At 45.6% G+C, this 17,948-nt stretch overlaps 1 protein-coding gene across 1 annotated transcript in view; it reads right to left on the reverse strand.

Moving 5' to 3' along the window:
- Positions 1 to 17,948, reverse strand: part of LOC133350424 (SH3 and multiple ankyrin repeat domains protein 3-like) — a 136,979-nt gene that overhangs the window by 112,964 nt on the left and 6,067 nt on the right. Inside the window, 1 exon segment of the mRNA XM_061564765.1 lies at positions 340 to 579. Within this exon segment, the coding sequence (XP_061420749.1) occupies positions 340 to 507 (168 nt within the window). The 5' untranslated portion in view covers positions 508 to 579.

Raw genomic sequence — 17,948 nt, forward strand, 5'->3', positions numbered from 1 at the left:
TCACGACACACTGGTCAGTATGGGTTTGTAAAAGGAGGGGCCCAGGATGGGTTCTGACACCACTCGCCGTCAATGTGAGCTGTGACTGGGAATCAGACACAGGTCGGCAGTGTTCATCGCGCGGTGCGCTAATCGTTGCACCACCGCTACACCCCGGGGTGTATGTACGTTGGTAGAAACTAAACAATTTTGTCTTATACCAGGTAAGGCCCACTGAGCTGTATAGCTCATTTTCAGAAGCGGCCTGGCCACAAATGAAAGCTCTGCTGTGCATTTGTTGAGAAACTGTCTACCTTTCGTTGCTGTTGTTGTTGTTAATGGAGCAGAAACCGTTCTCACCGTTTGCTGCAGGAACAAAATCCCGATTCTGAAGATGCGCGCACTCTGCGTCGGTCCCCCTCCTCCTCCGGCAGCGACGGAGTCGGTGTCCTCCGAGGTGACGTCGCGGTTCACCGACCTCTCGTAGAGCTCCGATAGCTCGTTCACCCTCAACTCCGCGCCCTCCATGCTATCTTCAGGAGGATTCAAAGTTCCCGTCGAGGCGTCCATTCGGTTCAGTTGCGCTTCATTTTCTCAGTCCTGTGGAGAGCAAAACGCCCGTTTGCTAGGTGTCACACCAGGTGAGCAAAGGCAAATATTTACACGATGGCGAGAGACTCAAGACGGGAAAACTGCGCGCAATCTGGAAATAAACAACGGTATTTATGACACGCGCGATGTGATTTCCAGACAGCAAAAATGTGTGATGTGCATGCGGGTATAGCGACGTCATGTCACGCGCAAGGCGTGATGGGAGCATGGATTCTACGTTCACAATTGCGCGTTTCGCTATCCTGCAATCACCTTTGAGCGTGCGGTATCATTGCTGAAAGTAAACAACAGCCCTTTTTGATCCCCTGCTGTCAGATAAAATTAAATTTTAAAACCCTAATCCTTTAATGCTCATAAACCTGTTGCGTGCATTTTTCCATCGGAGTTCTTTCGAAGGGCGTTAATTACCCGCAGTGGCAAGGTTCAAGTTCGCTCTGGCGACAAGGCACAATCTGCTACATTTCTCTTTACCACCACACGCACAAAGTGCAGTTATTTGCAGCGAGAGAAAGCTATAAAAGGAAAACCGCCACCGTCTTCTATGAAGCACAAACGTCCACATACACAGCGGAGGTTTACAAAGTGCACAGGTAGATTGGCAGTTTAAATTCCGCAGTCAGTAAACTCACCGTACGCATCTCGCAAAGAGGCGACGGCAGTGCATTGGGCTGCTCGTTGAAGAGGTGTTGGGTGTTTGAGCTGGTCAGCTGACCCTGGTGAATACCGTGGGGTCTTGTTAACTGGAAAAAATATATATACACGCCGCTGCCTGCTTCACAAAGGACGGTAAAAAAAATCCCGTGATGTTATCCGCAAAAGCGGAGGGCCGGCTATGTGCATCGTGTTGGGAGTCACGGTTTATAAATTGGTCGCATTTGAATATCATCTGCTGTAGCAAATATTCCTTTTACCAAAAACGATTTGCATTTCTTTGGCAATTTAAATGCCACTGCATTTTGAAAGCGCCTTACATAAACGACGAAAATATTAAATCACTGAGACCAAAAAGTAAAGGAAAAAGACAGAAGGGGGAAAAAAACCAAAGCAACAGAACATAGAAGACCAGCGAAGGACATGACAGACATAGGGACAATGACTGGCACACATACACTGGGACAACAGCCACTGAGAATCTGAACACATGTCTCTTCTTGCACATAATTTGCACATGTATGTCACCAGTGTACAATAAACCTGCTCTTGGTAATGCCATCAAAAGGATCGCAAATCCGACTACAAGAGACTCAACTTTCTACATCCATTGTATATTAAAATAATAGTCTTTTTTTTTACAGCGTTATCAGTCCACTGCTGGATGACAGCCACTGCTGGATGGCCAGGGAGTTGTTTCAGCATACTTCACCACATTTATCAGTGTGGGTTAGTTAAGTTGCGTGGGCAGGAGACACCGAGGGCTGGTTCAGATACCAATCGTCGTTGATGTTTGACTCGGGTTGTTGGGTTTCAGAGTGCGGTGCGGTAACTGCTGCCCCACTGCTCCCTCCCATTGTATGTAATGCATATTCACATATATGCAACTTACATGTGTTGCGTGGTAGAAAAGGACGCTGAAGCCGGTCGTGTAGGGGCTGACGCCAAACTGTTTATATAACTTCATACTTTATCTCAAAGACTATATCTCAGCTTTCTCATTCTAAATTTTCACTTACTTTTAAAAACTTTACGCACCGTTTATTACGGCAATTTCGATTCAGAAATCTTACACGTGTGCGTTATATTGCCCTCTCACGGCTCTTTGGGAGGAAAGTGCAGCCGGATATGTGCGGATATCCCACCGGTGCCACTGCCAGCCAGGCAAAGCCACGGTCAGACGCACAAGAGCAACCTGCATCCTCTGAGCCAGTGACACACAAACCCGTCAACTGAAAGGAACCAGGGCAAAGGGCATAACGCAGGAATGTCACGAGAAACGTAGGAAGTCCAGTCCTGTATTCCCATCCGTACGTATGTCTATGTGCACATTATTTGGGGATTGGTAAGGCAGCAATTCGCGCACTGTGTTACAAACCCAACAAACCTGAGTTCATTCCCGCCTAGTGTTATCTGAACGGGTCCTGGATCACTCCTAGGTCAACTCAGTCAAAAGCTGTAACAAACCCAACCTATACCTCCACATATTCAAATAATTATTAACACGAGCTGTTGATGGATCACCGTTACAGGATTGTTAGTTTAAATATGCCATGCATTGTTAAACAATACATCCACTATGGGATGAAGGCATTCCCACACCGTGTCAGTTATGGGGGGGGGGGCTTGTTTGACCATACTTCACCACGCTGGTCAGTGCGGGTTAGTGCAGCAATAAGAGCGGTGACCAAGACCAGTTTGGATATTATTTGCCACTGATGTTCATCGTGGTCAGGAAATGAACTCAGGTCGCCAAAGGCTCAAAAGATGCGTACATGAACCTTCACCGTAGTAGGTGCTGCGATTTGCATAAATATCCACGAAAAAACACTCTGCCACTAATTAAGTGATATATTGAACAGTTTCTCCAAAATTGTAGCTCGGAAAATGGAATATCCTGGTCAGATAATGGCAAATGGTTACTTCACTTGCAAAAGCACGGCCCCCGGAGTGACGACGAACTGAGCTTTCGTCGCAGTTGTTCACTGCATTAGAAGTGCACCACTCAACCTCATCAGAGGCTGCTAATCACAGGGACAGGTGATGGGAAGCTTCAAGCTGGCACATTCCCAGCAGGTAATACGCTCACAAATGTATCACCTGCTTGGATGAGTGTGCGGTGAGCAAGTTTTCTCATCTCTTTTTAATCTTGGAAGCGAAATACTCTTGGTTCTTTCGGTAAAGTCACGTAGGTAAAGGAATTTATAAATAAAATTAAAGATAAAAAATAAATAAAATTAAATCACGACGTTTCGATTGCAACACAAGCAATCGTCATCAGGTGTGAACACCACTGCAGGAAAATGTATACGAAAGTGGGAGAGATCCCAGGAGGCTATATAAGTCACAGAGGGGGGGTGGGGGCGGGGGGTAAACGGAGGGGGGTGGGGGGATAGGGAGCGAGGGAGGGCGCATTGTGGACGCCAGGGACTGGGAACGCGAAACTGGGGGGGGTGGGGGGGGGTAGGCGGGGCGAAATGAAGGCGCAAAAAGTTCAAACTTCGACGAAAACCGATACACGTTCGTTCTAGGAGTAGGATGCTGCACGTATTCAATCGATTAATATTGAGGCTTCAGCTCACGATAATGCATCGAACAGCCAGCTCGTAAGAAGCAATGTGTTTTTGTTTATCCATAAGAGGTTTTTGGGTTAGATCGCGTAAGTAAATAAATGTGTCGTTAAACTCGCCACAACCCCGACACAGCCAACGAGTAAGGTTTGTCACGTAAAACAAAATGTGCCAATTCGTTACTAGTACAGCAACACCTGTGTGTTTGGAGAGTAAACCCACAACATTTATAATTCGAGTACGATCTAGATTTTAAGTTTTCGTGACTGGTTATTTCGATAAAGTCACATAGGTAGAAATTATTTTATTTTATATCTACGTGACTTTACCGACAGAACCAAAGAGTATAATTCGAGTACGACCGTTTCGCCAGTAATTACAACCAGCACCATCAGGCAATCGCCACCTTTGTGGAGAAATCCTCCTCTTTCGGTCTTAAATAGAGGGATGGATGTGATGTCACTTGTGAGACAATTAGGTGCGAAGGTCAGGGGGCCGGGTTCATGTATGCATCTAGATCACAATAGATATCCTTACCGGTTTGGTTATTCATAGGGTAATCAGCGTACATTATGCATGAACATGATACATGCACACTATGAATGTACATCCTGCCGTTTGTGGGTGAAATCTAACTCAAAAACCACAATTATGGAAAATATTGGTGGCGAAAGCCCTTGTGTTCCGATTGTTTTTGTTTGTAAATATTTACGCGATCTAACCTAAAATAAAACCGATTTTATGTATGATATTGGTCGCGAAAGCCGACGTGTTAAACATGTTGTATCGTGCTCACGTCACCCCCTGCGGCCGCTAGGGACGCTATCATTCGCCACAATGTAAACGTTTTAAAACATTGTTAGTCTCTGATTCATCGGATCGCGACAATGTTTCGAATCGTCAGGAACAGGGTGGTGTGTGTGTGGGGGGGCTACACGTGAATCACTGGACCCATAAACGCATTCCACGATGTGCAGTGCCCCACAAACAACGCAACCTCGCAGGGGAACTTACTCGGCCATTCTAATAATACACATCGGGTGTCACTTTGAAATGAATTATCTACAGTTTATGAAAATGTGGCTTATTTTGCAGAACCGAGTCAACGGCTTGACACGTGCGTGAAATCGCCATCCCCGTTCCGGTGTCGTGATGCTATAACCATTTCTACACGAGCAAGAACGGTGGCCGAGTTATTTAAATTTGAATTCGAGACCCAAATGTTCAAGTAAAAAATAAAATCCACTTCACGATGAAACTAATGATGACCTTACGTTTTTAAAGTGGATCAAATGTACGTCTGAAATAGTAGAAGTGTCCGAATGAACAAATTGGTTATCACAACCTTTCAATGTCAACTATATAGGTATCTTTCGCAAAACACCAGAATAAGCATATTAATCCCCCATACGTTCTGTGTCTCTTCCCATGCTCTCTCTGCTTTACGTAGGCCTCTGGGTTCCCGGACTTGCAGCACTCCCCCACTGCTGGCGATCACCATCGCCATATCCCATCTGCTGCTGGTGTTACCAAGTCATCCTTCTGTCCTCATGCCTCTTCGCACTCCAGCAGTCCACCTTTTTCAAGGTTGTCCGCTGCCCCCGGTTTCCTTCCAATCGCGTTGCCATTGCTTTTGGCACCACGGTAGCAAGATGTTGACGACCTCGCCGGGTATACAGGAGGTCTTGGGTTCGATCCCAACCCTTGACGCCTGTATATTTGGAGTTTGCACATTCTCCCCGTGCTCACGTGGATTTTTCTCCAGGTCCTCCAGTTTTTCCCTCCACATTTAGAATCGTGCGTTTGGATTATTTGGCTGCTATAAATATTCACACGATAAGCCACTTTTCGTTGAGCTATCATTTGTGACGAACTCGCTTCTGAATAATATTTATATAGCTCAGTTAACCTTTGCTGGGAAAATAAATAAAAAACATTTTTCGCCGTATTCCTATTCAATGGTATTCCTCTGTCTGCGTTCCCCCCAATCATTCACTCAGATAAGCTTATTTATTTATTTATCATCCCTGGTTTAGGGGGGGCTCTTCGGTCGATTTCACTTTTTAATGCGGGAGGCTTTTAAAAAAACAAACGGTGATCACTAATTTATCGCCGTATCTGCCGCTCGGGTTTCCACCTGAAAAATTCATCGCGGGCCCGGTGGAACATTCGTGAAAAGTGAAGCCGCCGCAACAGACGTGGGCGTCAGCGCGGATCGGTGGCGACAATGCAGCGCAACGCGCGCGCGCCGACAGAACGGCAGCGAGAGGCTTTCACGGGCGGTATCGTCTATCCAAAAAGGGGAGAGGGGGGAAGGGGGGGGGAAAACGTCGCCGTTCGTAAACGGACACTCGCCGGTTTCTTGGCAGCCACACGTTTCACTTCCCACACACGCAGCCTGGGCCGGCCTGTTCAATGAAACGTTGTTAAAAAACAAAAACGCTGCTGTCATACCGCTTTTCTTTTCGATCGGAGCAGCGGATGAGACGTCATAATCATCGGCCAAGATATATGCATTGCTGGATGAAGGCACCTCCGATTAGCATGGTTGGCTATGTACAGCGCGAAAGGTGTTCTACATACATCCCGTAGGTACAAAATCCAGAAACCGCACGCGAGCGGATTTCACCGCTCCATCTACATGGTGGATGCTAAGGCCATGTTCCCTTCATGGGCTGCCACTCTCTCGTTAGTCTCGACCGTCAGCCATAATCCCTTCCAGCGTCACGTGCTGCCAAGTTCCACTTACTTTTCTTAACAGTTTGAATTGGCACGAACATGCTTGTGTTCTCGATTCCATGTGTTCCTCTTTTAGTCTCTCAATTCTAAGCATGCACCTCGATTGCTTCTTTGTGCCCTTTTCAGCTTTTGTTGCATATTCTTTGTCAGTGTCCATGTGTCTGATACAAATGTCACAGCAGGTGATACAGTATACACTGATTACCAACGTCATTCGTTTGACACATCGGAATGTTTCTTTCATTATTAAATTCGACTTCAATTTTTTTTTTCCATATCTACACGACACTGGGCCACAGTTAATTACGAATTAATTGAACGAGGTCGTGGAGACGTAATGAGGAATTGTGCATTTGGCAAAGTCCTACGCACTTTTGAAGAACCTCCCCCTCCCCCAGCATTTCAATAACGATGAAAATGGGGGAGGAGGTGTGACGCTCGTCACACAAATATTGCCGTAATGATGAACACGATGAGCTGCGATGCACTGCAGCTCATTTGGTCGAGCAGCAGGAATCCCAACGGCGGGGTTCAATTTCCAGCCAAGGTCAACCGAGCCAGCCCATCCGTCACGGTGCGGTGGCGTGGCTGGCACGGGGCCGCCCTGGTGAGAAGGATTTCAAACGGGCGCCCTCTTGTCTGCCGTGTCCAAACACCTGGGCCCCATTGGGCCGTTGGGGCCCAATTCAATTGCGACGTATGCACACTTGGTGGGTTGTTGCCAGCGCCAATGTGCCTTTCCAGGGCCGGTGAAATGAGCACTTTCCTTGTCGACGCTGCAGCTGATCTGTGGATCAACTCATCCCTGCTTTCGGAATATGGCATGTAAGTGAGCGCCAGCCATCATCACCCTTTCCTGCGATGTATCCCGCCCGAGGCTTTTAATTTTTCCTCGCAGTCAATATGATGGCTGTAACTTGGGTATTATTCTACATACCGTGCATTCCTCTTCCTGTTTCGGAGCAATTCCAAGCACGCGCCACGCACCTCTCCCTGCTCCTTTGCTCACTTTTCAATCCCTCATTTCCATTATTTATAATCCATACGTCATCGGTGGTGATTCATTACACATTTAATGACAAAAAAAATAACAACAATCCTCAGAGCGTGACTCTTACACCAACTGTACGGACCAACGCATATACGCAGGAGGCGCTGCATAAACACAAACGCCTGCGCCGGTGAGGTGGCAAGCTCGCGCAAGTGCGTGTGATGATGGACAACCGTGGGGGCAGTGGTGGGCCGAGCGTCCTCGTCGTCATCGTCGCGCGAGCTCAGAATCTCAGGCATCTCACAAAAGTGCCGCTATCTCGTAGGAGTGCTGTTGTAAAAAAAAAGCAATATCTCTGATTAATGGTGGCCAGTTGGAAATGTGCCCTTTGAAAAGGCAATGCTTTGCGTTGAACGCTGGCCAACCAACCTCCCTGCATTGTCAACAACATTCTCAACTGCCCTGGACACAGACGTGCTTTTGAGCTGCCCTGTGATCTCGGGTTACCCCCATGCAGTACCGCTTTTGTGTGTATAAAATGTAATTATCTTTTTTTGTAGTATTTAAAACGAGGAGATAAAAAACAACATTGTGTAGAATACGGCAATACAAGCTGAATTTGTTTACAGTCTGGCAAAATGCACGTGAGCAATATGCACAGTTTTGATTACATCTGTGAACACAGACACATACTCCATGGCGTATAATTATCGCCGCTCAAATGATGCCCTCCAGGTTTACTGCGCGTTGATCGGTGGCTGCACTACGAGTCTCACGTCTGAGCAAATGCATTTGAAACTTTTGTACTTGACGCAGATCTCCACCCCCACGGCACCACCTGCACAATTCTAACCGGCAATGAAAACTCGGTCTCCAAAGGAACCAAGATCCTCTTGCATGCCAACCCAGCTAAGGTAAAGGTGCAGCCCTGCAATTTATTGTTCATGCCACCGCTGACAAAATATCATCCACAAGAGGGCGCCCAAAAAGAGTCCCTCTCGAGGTTTTTTTTGCTACTCTTCAACGTTGGCCAGACGCCTTTGAAGAGATGGGAGTACCCACAAATCCCGCCACCGCACGTGACCTGCCCATCGACCAACTGTCGAGGATACATTCATCCTGCTTGGGTGGACAGAGGTGGTGGAATTTAAGAAACGTTCCCATTGTTTGAACTGCCGCTCCCGGGAGGACATCCCTGCGACCTCTGGATTGCGAGTACAGTGTATGAACGATTATACCACAGAAGCATCCCACCAACACGGATCTAGCCGAAGGTTAAAAACAATAAAAGTCTCACAGAGCCTCAAGACGTTTTTTTTTCTTTCACGAGGGTGTTGCATTAGGATGTTTGGCCAATTCCATTGACAAGTGCTTGGCTTCATGTGGAAAGCAACCGGAGGACATGGAGTAAACCCATGCTCACTGATCACCCCGAAGAATCTGTAAATGTCCTGTCACCTCCTGGCCAAATCCCCTGCCACAGTTTCGATTTAAAGCTTTCGTGACTGCAGGGATTCATCTTCTTGGTTCTTTCGGTAAAGTCACGTAGAAGGGAAGTAATAAAATAATAAAAATAAAACATAATAAAATAATTATCACGACGTTTCGGCCACAACGCAAGCAGCCGTCCTCAGGTGAAGAAACAGGTCTGTCGAGAAGACAGCGTCTGAATGACACGCCCCAGGCTTGGAGTGTCTATTCCCTTATACGTGACTTTACCGAAAGAACCAAGAAGATGAACACCTGCCACAGCTTACAATCAAAAATACGAACCAGGCTATACACCCTGCTTAGCTTCCAATATCCGCTTGAGATTTGGAGCATTCACGTCAAGAGACCGTTGGGCCAATGGGGGTTAAATGGCGTGAGAATACCCCAAACAAAAGCCTCACACAAAAACCTCAACACCACACCACGAGCAATGTCCAAGCCTACGTGAACAAAACACTGCGTCTGGGAACTGTAAAGCAAATGAATACGCCGCGCGCACATTCACACACGTGCAGCTCCTTTGTCGATCCACTGTTCGACTAGAGCTTCTTCCACACCGGTGTGGTCGTTGGGGGGTTGATTGACCATATTTCACCACGCTGCTCAATGCGGGTTGGTAAAGGCGGTGAGCATGGATGCGGGATCATAGAAGTACGGTACAATGACGACTTCTACTCTGCTGTCCACCACGTAGCACCACAACAGCAAAAACAAAACCTGCCACGTGTAGTGCTCGCTCATCCAAGCACTAGCCAGGCTCAACACCTGCTTAGCGTTCCGAGATCTGACGACATCGGTTAGAGGCTTAGTAGTAGTAGCAATAATAATAATGACAACACCACACTGTACGTGTATTAATCGTAGCCAGCCGGCGCTTGTCTTACAGGTGATGAAACTGGCTCGCCAGGTGTGTTGTTATTGCAACCTCATGGAATCCACACCAACGGCATCATCAAGGTGACATCCACGGAGGCCGTGGAATCAAACCGTCGGCCAAAACGCAACTGCGTGGGGCCGGGGCACAGCACGCCCCCAGCGCGTGGCGCGAGCACGCCAGAGACGCGCTCACAATGAAGAAAAACCCGTCTCGAAAGATGACGTAGAAGACGCGTGCTCGCCTGACAACGGTGGGGTGGGTGGTTGTTTAGAATGTATCAGTCAGACGTGCAGCAGCACAACACACGTTGATCTGTTATGGCTCAGACGAGAAAAAGAAGAAGAAAACCCCAATTCTTTGTCAAATGCCATAGGGCTTGGACATTTGTAGAGGCAAATGCGGAGGGGAGGGTGGGGGGGAGGGATGGCAGTAGATGTGTACGATACGCGGTGAATGTCAGCGGGCTCATTCAGACCCGTCGTTACACGCGGGCCACGCGTTGTGTGTGCCTCTGTCAATCCAATGCTGGGCGACGGTTTCCCCAGCACGTGCTCTCTATTCTCTTTTTTAATTCGAGGTCCTGAGAAATAGGCCGCCTTTCAAAAAAAATCTGTAAGTCTTCCCAGGACGTAAAAAAATGTCCTGGTTTTATTTTGTGTCAGTTGAATGATAATTACCATATTCTTGGTTTTTTTCGGTAAAGTCACGTAGATAAAAAATTAAAATCAATTAAAGTAAAATAAAAATAATACGGGGTCGGATCTCTTGGAATTTCTCATTTACTTGATACAGCAAGCATGCTGTGACGGTTCCACCTGAAGACGGAAGCTTGTGTTGCCTCCGAAACGTCGTTATTTTAATTTTATTTTACTTTTATTAATTAAAATTTTTTTTACCTACGTGACTTTACCGAAAAAACCCAAGAATATCAATCCTTCCAGTCACGAAAGCTTCAAATCTAGAGATAATTATGATTATAATACAACCACTCAAAACAACATGTAAAGATGTAGCAGACGGTCATTAAGGTTACCCTAAAAAGCAAGAAATGCATCGGTCTGCTATTAAGAAGGGCCACTGCACGAAACATTGCCTATTAAATATTGTTGAAATATTTGCGGGGTTTTTCACTCCATCATTGACGACGCGTTTTTTTGCTGCCTGTGCGAAAATGCCACTACCGCCAACAAACAACGCAAACACACGTTTTAAGATTTCCCCGTAAGTTGTTCCCTCGCTTGTGGTATTTAAAAGACGTTCTTCTGCCGATGACACGTCCACGTTTATGTTTCTACCTCGGTGTTGCGGGTGGTGGGGGTGGCGGTGGAATAGCAACTGCACGCGCACGCTCCGGCTGCGACCTCACATTTCCCTCAACTCAACAGAGAAAGAAACATGAACTGTGTGGCAAGACAGTTTCATTGTCTTCTTAGCAGCAAGACCAAACACACACACACACACGTGGGCTGTGACAAAAGGGCCCTTGAAATGTAAATGTGTAATTTGAATGCCCGTGGAAAAAAAAAAACTGCTGCAGTTGAAAATGCACGTAACGCGTCCCGTGCATCCGTGATGTGATGGATGGCGCTTTGTAAAAGCCAGAGTTGGGTGAGGATGTGCCTCTTCGTTCGGTCCATGGGCCAGAGCAGAAACAATGTATTATTTTTATTTAAAATTGTATTACATTTTATTCACCTTCTTGGTTCTTTCAGTAAAGTCACGTAGAAGGGAAGTAATAAAATAATAAAAATAAAACATAATAAAATAATTCTCACGACGATTCGGCCACAACGCAAGCAGCCGTCCTCAGGTGAAGACCAGGTCTATCGGGGAGACAGCGTCCATTCAGACGCGTCCATTCAGACGCTGTCTCCCCGACAGACCTGGTCTTCACCTGAGGACGGCTGCTTGCGTTGTGGCCGAAACGTCGTGAGAATTATTTTATTATGTTTTATTTTTATTATTTTATTACTTCCCTTCTACGTGACTGTACCGAAAGAACCAAGAAGATGAATCCCTGCAGTCACGAAAGCTTTAAATCGAAATTTACATTTTATTCTTTTTTCTTTTTTAATGTTTATTTTATTTCTACGTGACTTTACCGAAAGAACCAAAAAAATGAATTCCTGCAGGCACGAAAGCTTTAAGTCAAAATTGAACAAATCTATTTGAATGGCGAATAAGAGTAAATTACAGTAGATCGTCAAGTATCCGGTGGCTTCGGGGAGGGGGGGAGTGGGCTCCAGATTTTCAAATACGCCGGATAATTACATCTTTAATTAAAACAGATAATTTTTTCGTACATTCTAGTAGTGACATATTTTCCGGTGTTGTTACGTGTTTTTTTTTGTGTTTTAAAAGTGTTTACTATGTGAGATTGCCATAAATAAGCAAACAATTAGGCAAAAATAAACATCCTACTTTGAAAAGTTACTGTATTTATTATACTGAACTTAGCCCTCCAATCTCGAAGACTGCATTTTCATTACATTGTATGTAGTGTATAATGTACTGTAGAAAATTTTTGACACTGAAATCAAGCATGACCACTTTTTTATCACACACATGGTACCGATCACCTTTGGAGCGATTTTGCCGTTTTCCCCGTACTGGGACCGGCAGATGATAATGGAAAAGCCGGATAATCGATTATCAACTGTATTCGATAACCCTCCCCCACTCACTTCCAATGGACATGGCGTAATTCACTGTTTCTGGCCACATCAAGAATTGCCACCTCAGGTGGCACCGACAAAGTATCTCGTCTCTCCTCGTGGATTGTATACGGAACAGAGGCTTTTGAAACCAGGCAAGAGCCCCCTTTGCTGGGTCATGTAATGAGGCATCAGTTCGTTGATTAATACTGAATCTTACACCGTCACGAAACTCGCTAAGTTGTGTATGCGTTAAGAAAAACACCAGTTTATGGAAATCACGTGCTAATTTTACATTTATGCTAAGGGTAACAAAAAACATAAACCAGTGCAAATAAGAAATGAGAAACGAAGCAAATGAGGTCATATAACGACGCAAAAAAAATATTTTTCCCATTTTTTGAATTGCGACGCCCAAATTGTGAAAATGCATCGAACCGCTGTGGGGAGGAGGGAGATCAATCAAAAAATTTTCCTGGTTACCATAGCCACCGGCCCTCAGGAAAACACGAGGGTTGCACCCTTTACAGAGACCGGCGATACTCTGCAAAATGTGTTGTGACTTGTGGACACCGCAGCATCAATGTGGACAAACGGGTACGAGCGGCACGAATTTACAATAGGCGTGACCCTAATTTTGATCAAAATTGGCAGGTGGATCTTTAAAAATAAAACTTCATTGCTCCGGACCATCTTTCAGTCGGTAATTTTTTTTTCTTCCCCCGGTTTACATAGAGAAATTTAAATGGGTGTCACCTGTGATGAAGTTGATAAAAAACAATTTCGTCAAAGTGCGCGTTAACTGCCGAGTGGTGGCACGGTGAACAGCGCAGTGCACTCTGGTGCTGTGATCCGAGTTTGATTCCTGGATACGGTGAACGTCCGTTTCGAGTGAAATCTGTAGAACAGGTCCTGATGGTCTTCTTGGTTCTTTCGGTAAAGTCACGTAGAAGGGAAGTAATAAAATAATAAAAAGAAAACATAATAAAACAATTCTCACGACGTTTCGGCTACAACGCAAGCAGCCGTCTTCAGGTGAAGAATGAAAAAAAGGTCCTGATGGCTCTCTTTAGTGACCCTCCATGGTGAGATGTCGTCAGAGCATTGCTACGATCGACGTAGGGTGGGCAGGCATTCATCCTCTAGTGGATTGACGTCCTGCAGTCAGCAATAATATACAGGCAGACCCCGGTTTACACCCCAGGATGCGTTCCTGAAAACCAATCCTCAAGTCGAAGCAAAGATTTGAGGATGGTGGATCATAACGTGGTACAGTACCTAAACAGAGGGTCGCTCAGTAAGCCATTGCACATCTATACTGTACAACCATTGGTGTGAAAAGTAAGTGCATATAATTGATATATTAAGATATGTCTATTATACTATATGCATTATTACTTGTTTATGATACGAAATAAATAGTTGACGTTGGGGGGTAAATATTTGTAGTTCACGTGTGCACACGAAAGAGACAATAGCCAGACAGGGACGCCAACACTTGAATGCCTTTTTGTGCCCGAATGTTGCCGTGGTAAGGGGCCGTCCATAAATGACGTCACGCGATTTTGGACGATTTTTGACCCCCCCCCCCCCCCATCGTCACACGGCGTCACAAAAAGTCAGGCCCCCCACCCCTCAAATATGACGTCACAAAGCTCTGCCCCCCCCCCCAAATATAAAACATGCTTCAAATCGCTTTAAACTATTGTCATTGTCGTGCGTATTTAATGTGGCGCTGCCATCTGATGTTGTAGGAGAAAACATTTATTAAAAAGTCTATTTCATTAAGTAGAACGTGTTGTCTATATTTATTTAAAGTTGCGTATTTTGATGTGACGTCACATTTCTCACCCCCCCCCCCCTTCGTCACACATCGTCACAAATGTCTGACCCCCCCCCCCCAGGTGCGTGACGTCATTTATGGACGGCCCCAAAGTTAAAATGTGGGGCTTAATGGTTGGTTAAGTTCGTTAATCTCAAGTACGTTATGGCGAGGTACTACAGTACGTGAAACGGGATTGGGTGCCAATAGGTTGAGGAAGTTATAGCCAAAGTACGTAAAGCATACGTAATACGAGAGGGCGTTAACCGGGGTGTTACTGTAATACAATAAGACCATTGTCATAATGACGGATATTGTCATTTCTTTTGGTAAAATGTTCAAACATTGAGCAGAACAAAGCAATCGTAGAACATGTGGGTGAAATGTAGATAATCTAATACTCTAGTTTTTTCTTCTTGGTTCTTTCAGGTAAAGTCACGTAGAAGGGATATAATAAAATAATAAAAATATAACGTAATAAAATAAAATTCTCACGACGTTTCGGCCACAACGCAAGCATCCGTCCTCAGGTGAGGAACAGAGCTGTCGGAAAGACAGCGTCCCAATGAACACCGCCAAGCTTGGCAGCGTATATTTAAGCTGGGTTAGAGGAGGAGAGCGCCTTGACAAATGAGTTTACATATCAACAAAGGAATTTAGCATATTTATGGAAAATGCAGATATGGGATTAGTCACTACTTGTGGAATGTGTAGGTGGTGGGGGGGGTCTCAAAGTCATATTACTCTAGTTTTACATTGAAATTAAGTTTTTGCGGTGGCCAGGAGATAACAGTACAGCGGCAAGTGGACTGAATCCACCTGTATAAAGCTTTGAGTGTTACCCACTTGCATAGGTGGGTCTTCTCTGGGCACTGGTATCCACACACATTCCACGTGTCCATTAATAGCACTGTGCCGAACATCCCAATGTAGCAGCACCCTCCTGCAAAAGGGTGTTGAGACTCAATGAGGGTTTCCTCGGTTAAATAATGATTTTTTTTTTATTCGTAACAAAAAAAAAGTGTTTAGCTGTAATAATGACGAATGAGGTCCCTTATTCTCTGGCGTGGCACACATTTGTCACAGTGATACAATTTCCGAGTCGCAAGGGGTCTTGCATCTTTTTTTTTATATAAAACTCCAGCCCTCACTGCCAACCACGGTCTAGGTTAGGGTTGTTAATCATATAATCTTGGTAATCTTGTACACAATAGATTATCGAAAGTCATGGAATCGAAAATGTAATTCAATTATACTTGTGTAACGATCAAAACAATCTGTACCCAAGAACCAATTCGATTGATCACCTGATTAGAAGGTGAGAGAAGTTGCAGATCTTTGCCTATCTTGTTTCACCAAACTTCACCAGGTTGATCAGTGCTGGTTGGTGAAAGTTGGGAAACTGATCATGAAAATTGCGCACCAATGATGAGGATAAGTGCAATGTGTGCTGCATGTGCATTTGGAGAAAGCTTGGTGAACGTGGAAGCTGACTCGAAGGAACGGAGTGCGAGCGAGTACCGAGCACAATTTTGTCAGCGGATAAACTCAGAATGTCATCATTGCTTCTTCCACTACCACAACGTTACTCTCTCTATCTCTGTGTGTGCGTACGCGAAACTGCGCTGCTGTCGTGAGATCTTGCCACATATAATGCCCGAAAGAATGTGGGCAGTTTCCACTTTATTCCTAGTGTAATCTCTTGGCAATGAAATAAAATGGAGGAAAAGAAAACTGCTGCTACTGCTTACACACGGGATGACATTAAAGTGCAAATCTACAGTAACATTTTATAGAAATGGTAACTGATCAGAGGCCTCCGGAAGGTCTGTGTGATGCTGATAAAACCACCGCACGTTGATAACGTTCACGAGCGGCGAACACTTTCAACAAAACCCAGCCTCATCGCTCGCCGTGCTTCGTGTGCTACCCTGGCCACATTGTCAAGCACCATGGGCACAAGTCTAAGCTACTGCTTTGCCGTTTCAGCGTTATGCCTTCTTATACGTACAGTTGTCCCATTGGTTTCTTACAGGACACATCACAAACCCCAAAAAATGTACCAGAAATCCCACGTAAAACCCGCATTGAGGTTTTATTTCGAAAACGGTGTCATGAATGAATTATGACTAGCACGCAATCATCACTATCTTACTCTCTCTTAGCATCGCAATGTGTGTTGGACACTCTTTTGGTGTTCGCGCTATCCAGGCTTGAAATACCTGCTTCAGCTGTCCGAGGTGAAATGAGATCGAGCGCGATTTCCAGATGCTTTGGTGGCCATGGACTTACAATGCGAGTGTCGGACCAGTGCCGGATTATCCTCGTCGCAAAAGTAGCTACATATGTAGTAGTAGCTACAACTTGCAGAGCGCAGTGAGGATCAAGCTGTTATTTATCTCCATTAAACATGTTAGCCCGCTCTCCAGGTTAGGTTATGTCCTCCACCACCACCTCTCCTCCCCCCGCCGAGCCAAAAAAACAAAAAAACAAAAAAACAAAAAAACTGGCATGCGAGGAAGCGAAATTATTTAGCGGCAGATTTTTGTTGTTGTCGGTGTATCACTCGCCCTTGTCCCACTTTCCGTTCTCGGGCTATAATCGCGCTGACGGCCAAACAAACATCTTCCAACAATTTCGATTTAAAGCTTTCGTGACTACAGGGATTCATCTTCTTGGTTCTTTCGGTAAAGCCACGTAGAATGGAAATAATATTTTTACTATTTTATTATTTCCATTCTACGTGACTTTACCGAAAGAACCGAGAAGATCTTCCAACAAATCAATGTCGGAGTGATGACCATGCTCTCGGACAGGTAGGGCCGCTCGCTCCGTGCGCTTTCACCATCGGTGGACGTACGCGGCTCGTGCGACCGAAATCTCGCGGCATCCACAATTCACACTGCGAGGCAACAGAAGGGGGGGGGGGGCTGGACAGACCGGCGAGCCCCCTTTATTTTCCGCGTTGGCAGCGTGTGAAGTGGCAGCGGTACGCGATGGCGCTTAAGGTCACGGCTGGGGGGATTCCCCTACTCGGCGCAACAGACGAGGAAGAACCAGGCCCCCCTTTTTTATGTTTTTACAGCGGCTCTCTTTTTTTTTTGCACGACAACTGTGGCCTTTTTACGCTCATACTCCAGAGCCTCTGGGGTTTTCTTGAAAGCGTGACGGCTTTACAGAGCGGTAGCTGCTGTCTTCATCGATCGTAAGAATTAGGCTGTTATTAAAGCCGCCCAGGCGCGCAATATCCACTTTGTCATAAATAAATGTAGGCGGCGCATTTTTAATATTAATGTGTACATTACACCCCCAATTGAAATGTCGTACGCTCCCCGCGATTGATGCCGTTTCCAAACACCGAGGAGAGAATGGATGAATATGGCTGCCAATTTTTTTTTCTTCCCCCCCCCCCCTCCCAACAACTTGACCATTTGGAAAGGCGAAAAATTACATTGACCCCGTGATACTAACCCTCGCGAGAGGCATGGAATTGCTAAAGTGCTCAAATTATGTATGTGAAAATGCTGACTTGCCATGGCTGCTACGGAGACAGGTGATCATT

The sequence above is a fragment of the Lethenteron reissneri genome, chromosome 33 (genome assembly GCF_015708825.2).
Source record: "Lethenteron reissneri isolate LAM-NWPU_2019-01 chromosome 33, ASM1570882v1, whole genome shotgun sequence".
In the NCBI taxonomy this organism is placed as follows: Eukaryota; Metazoa; Chordata; class Hyperoartia; order Petromyzontiformes; family Petromyzontidae; genus Lethenteron; species Lethenteron reissneri.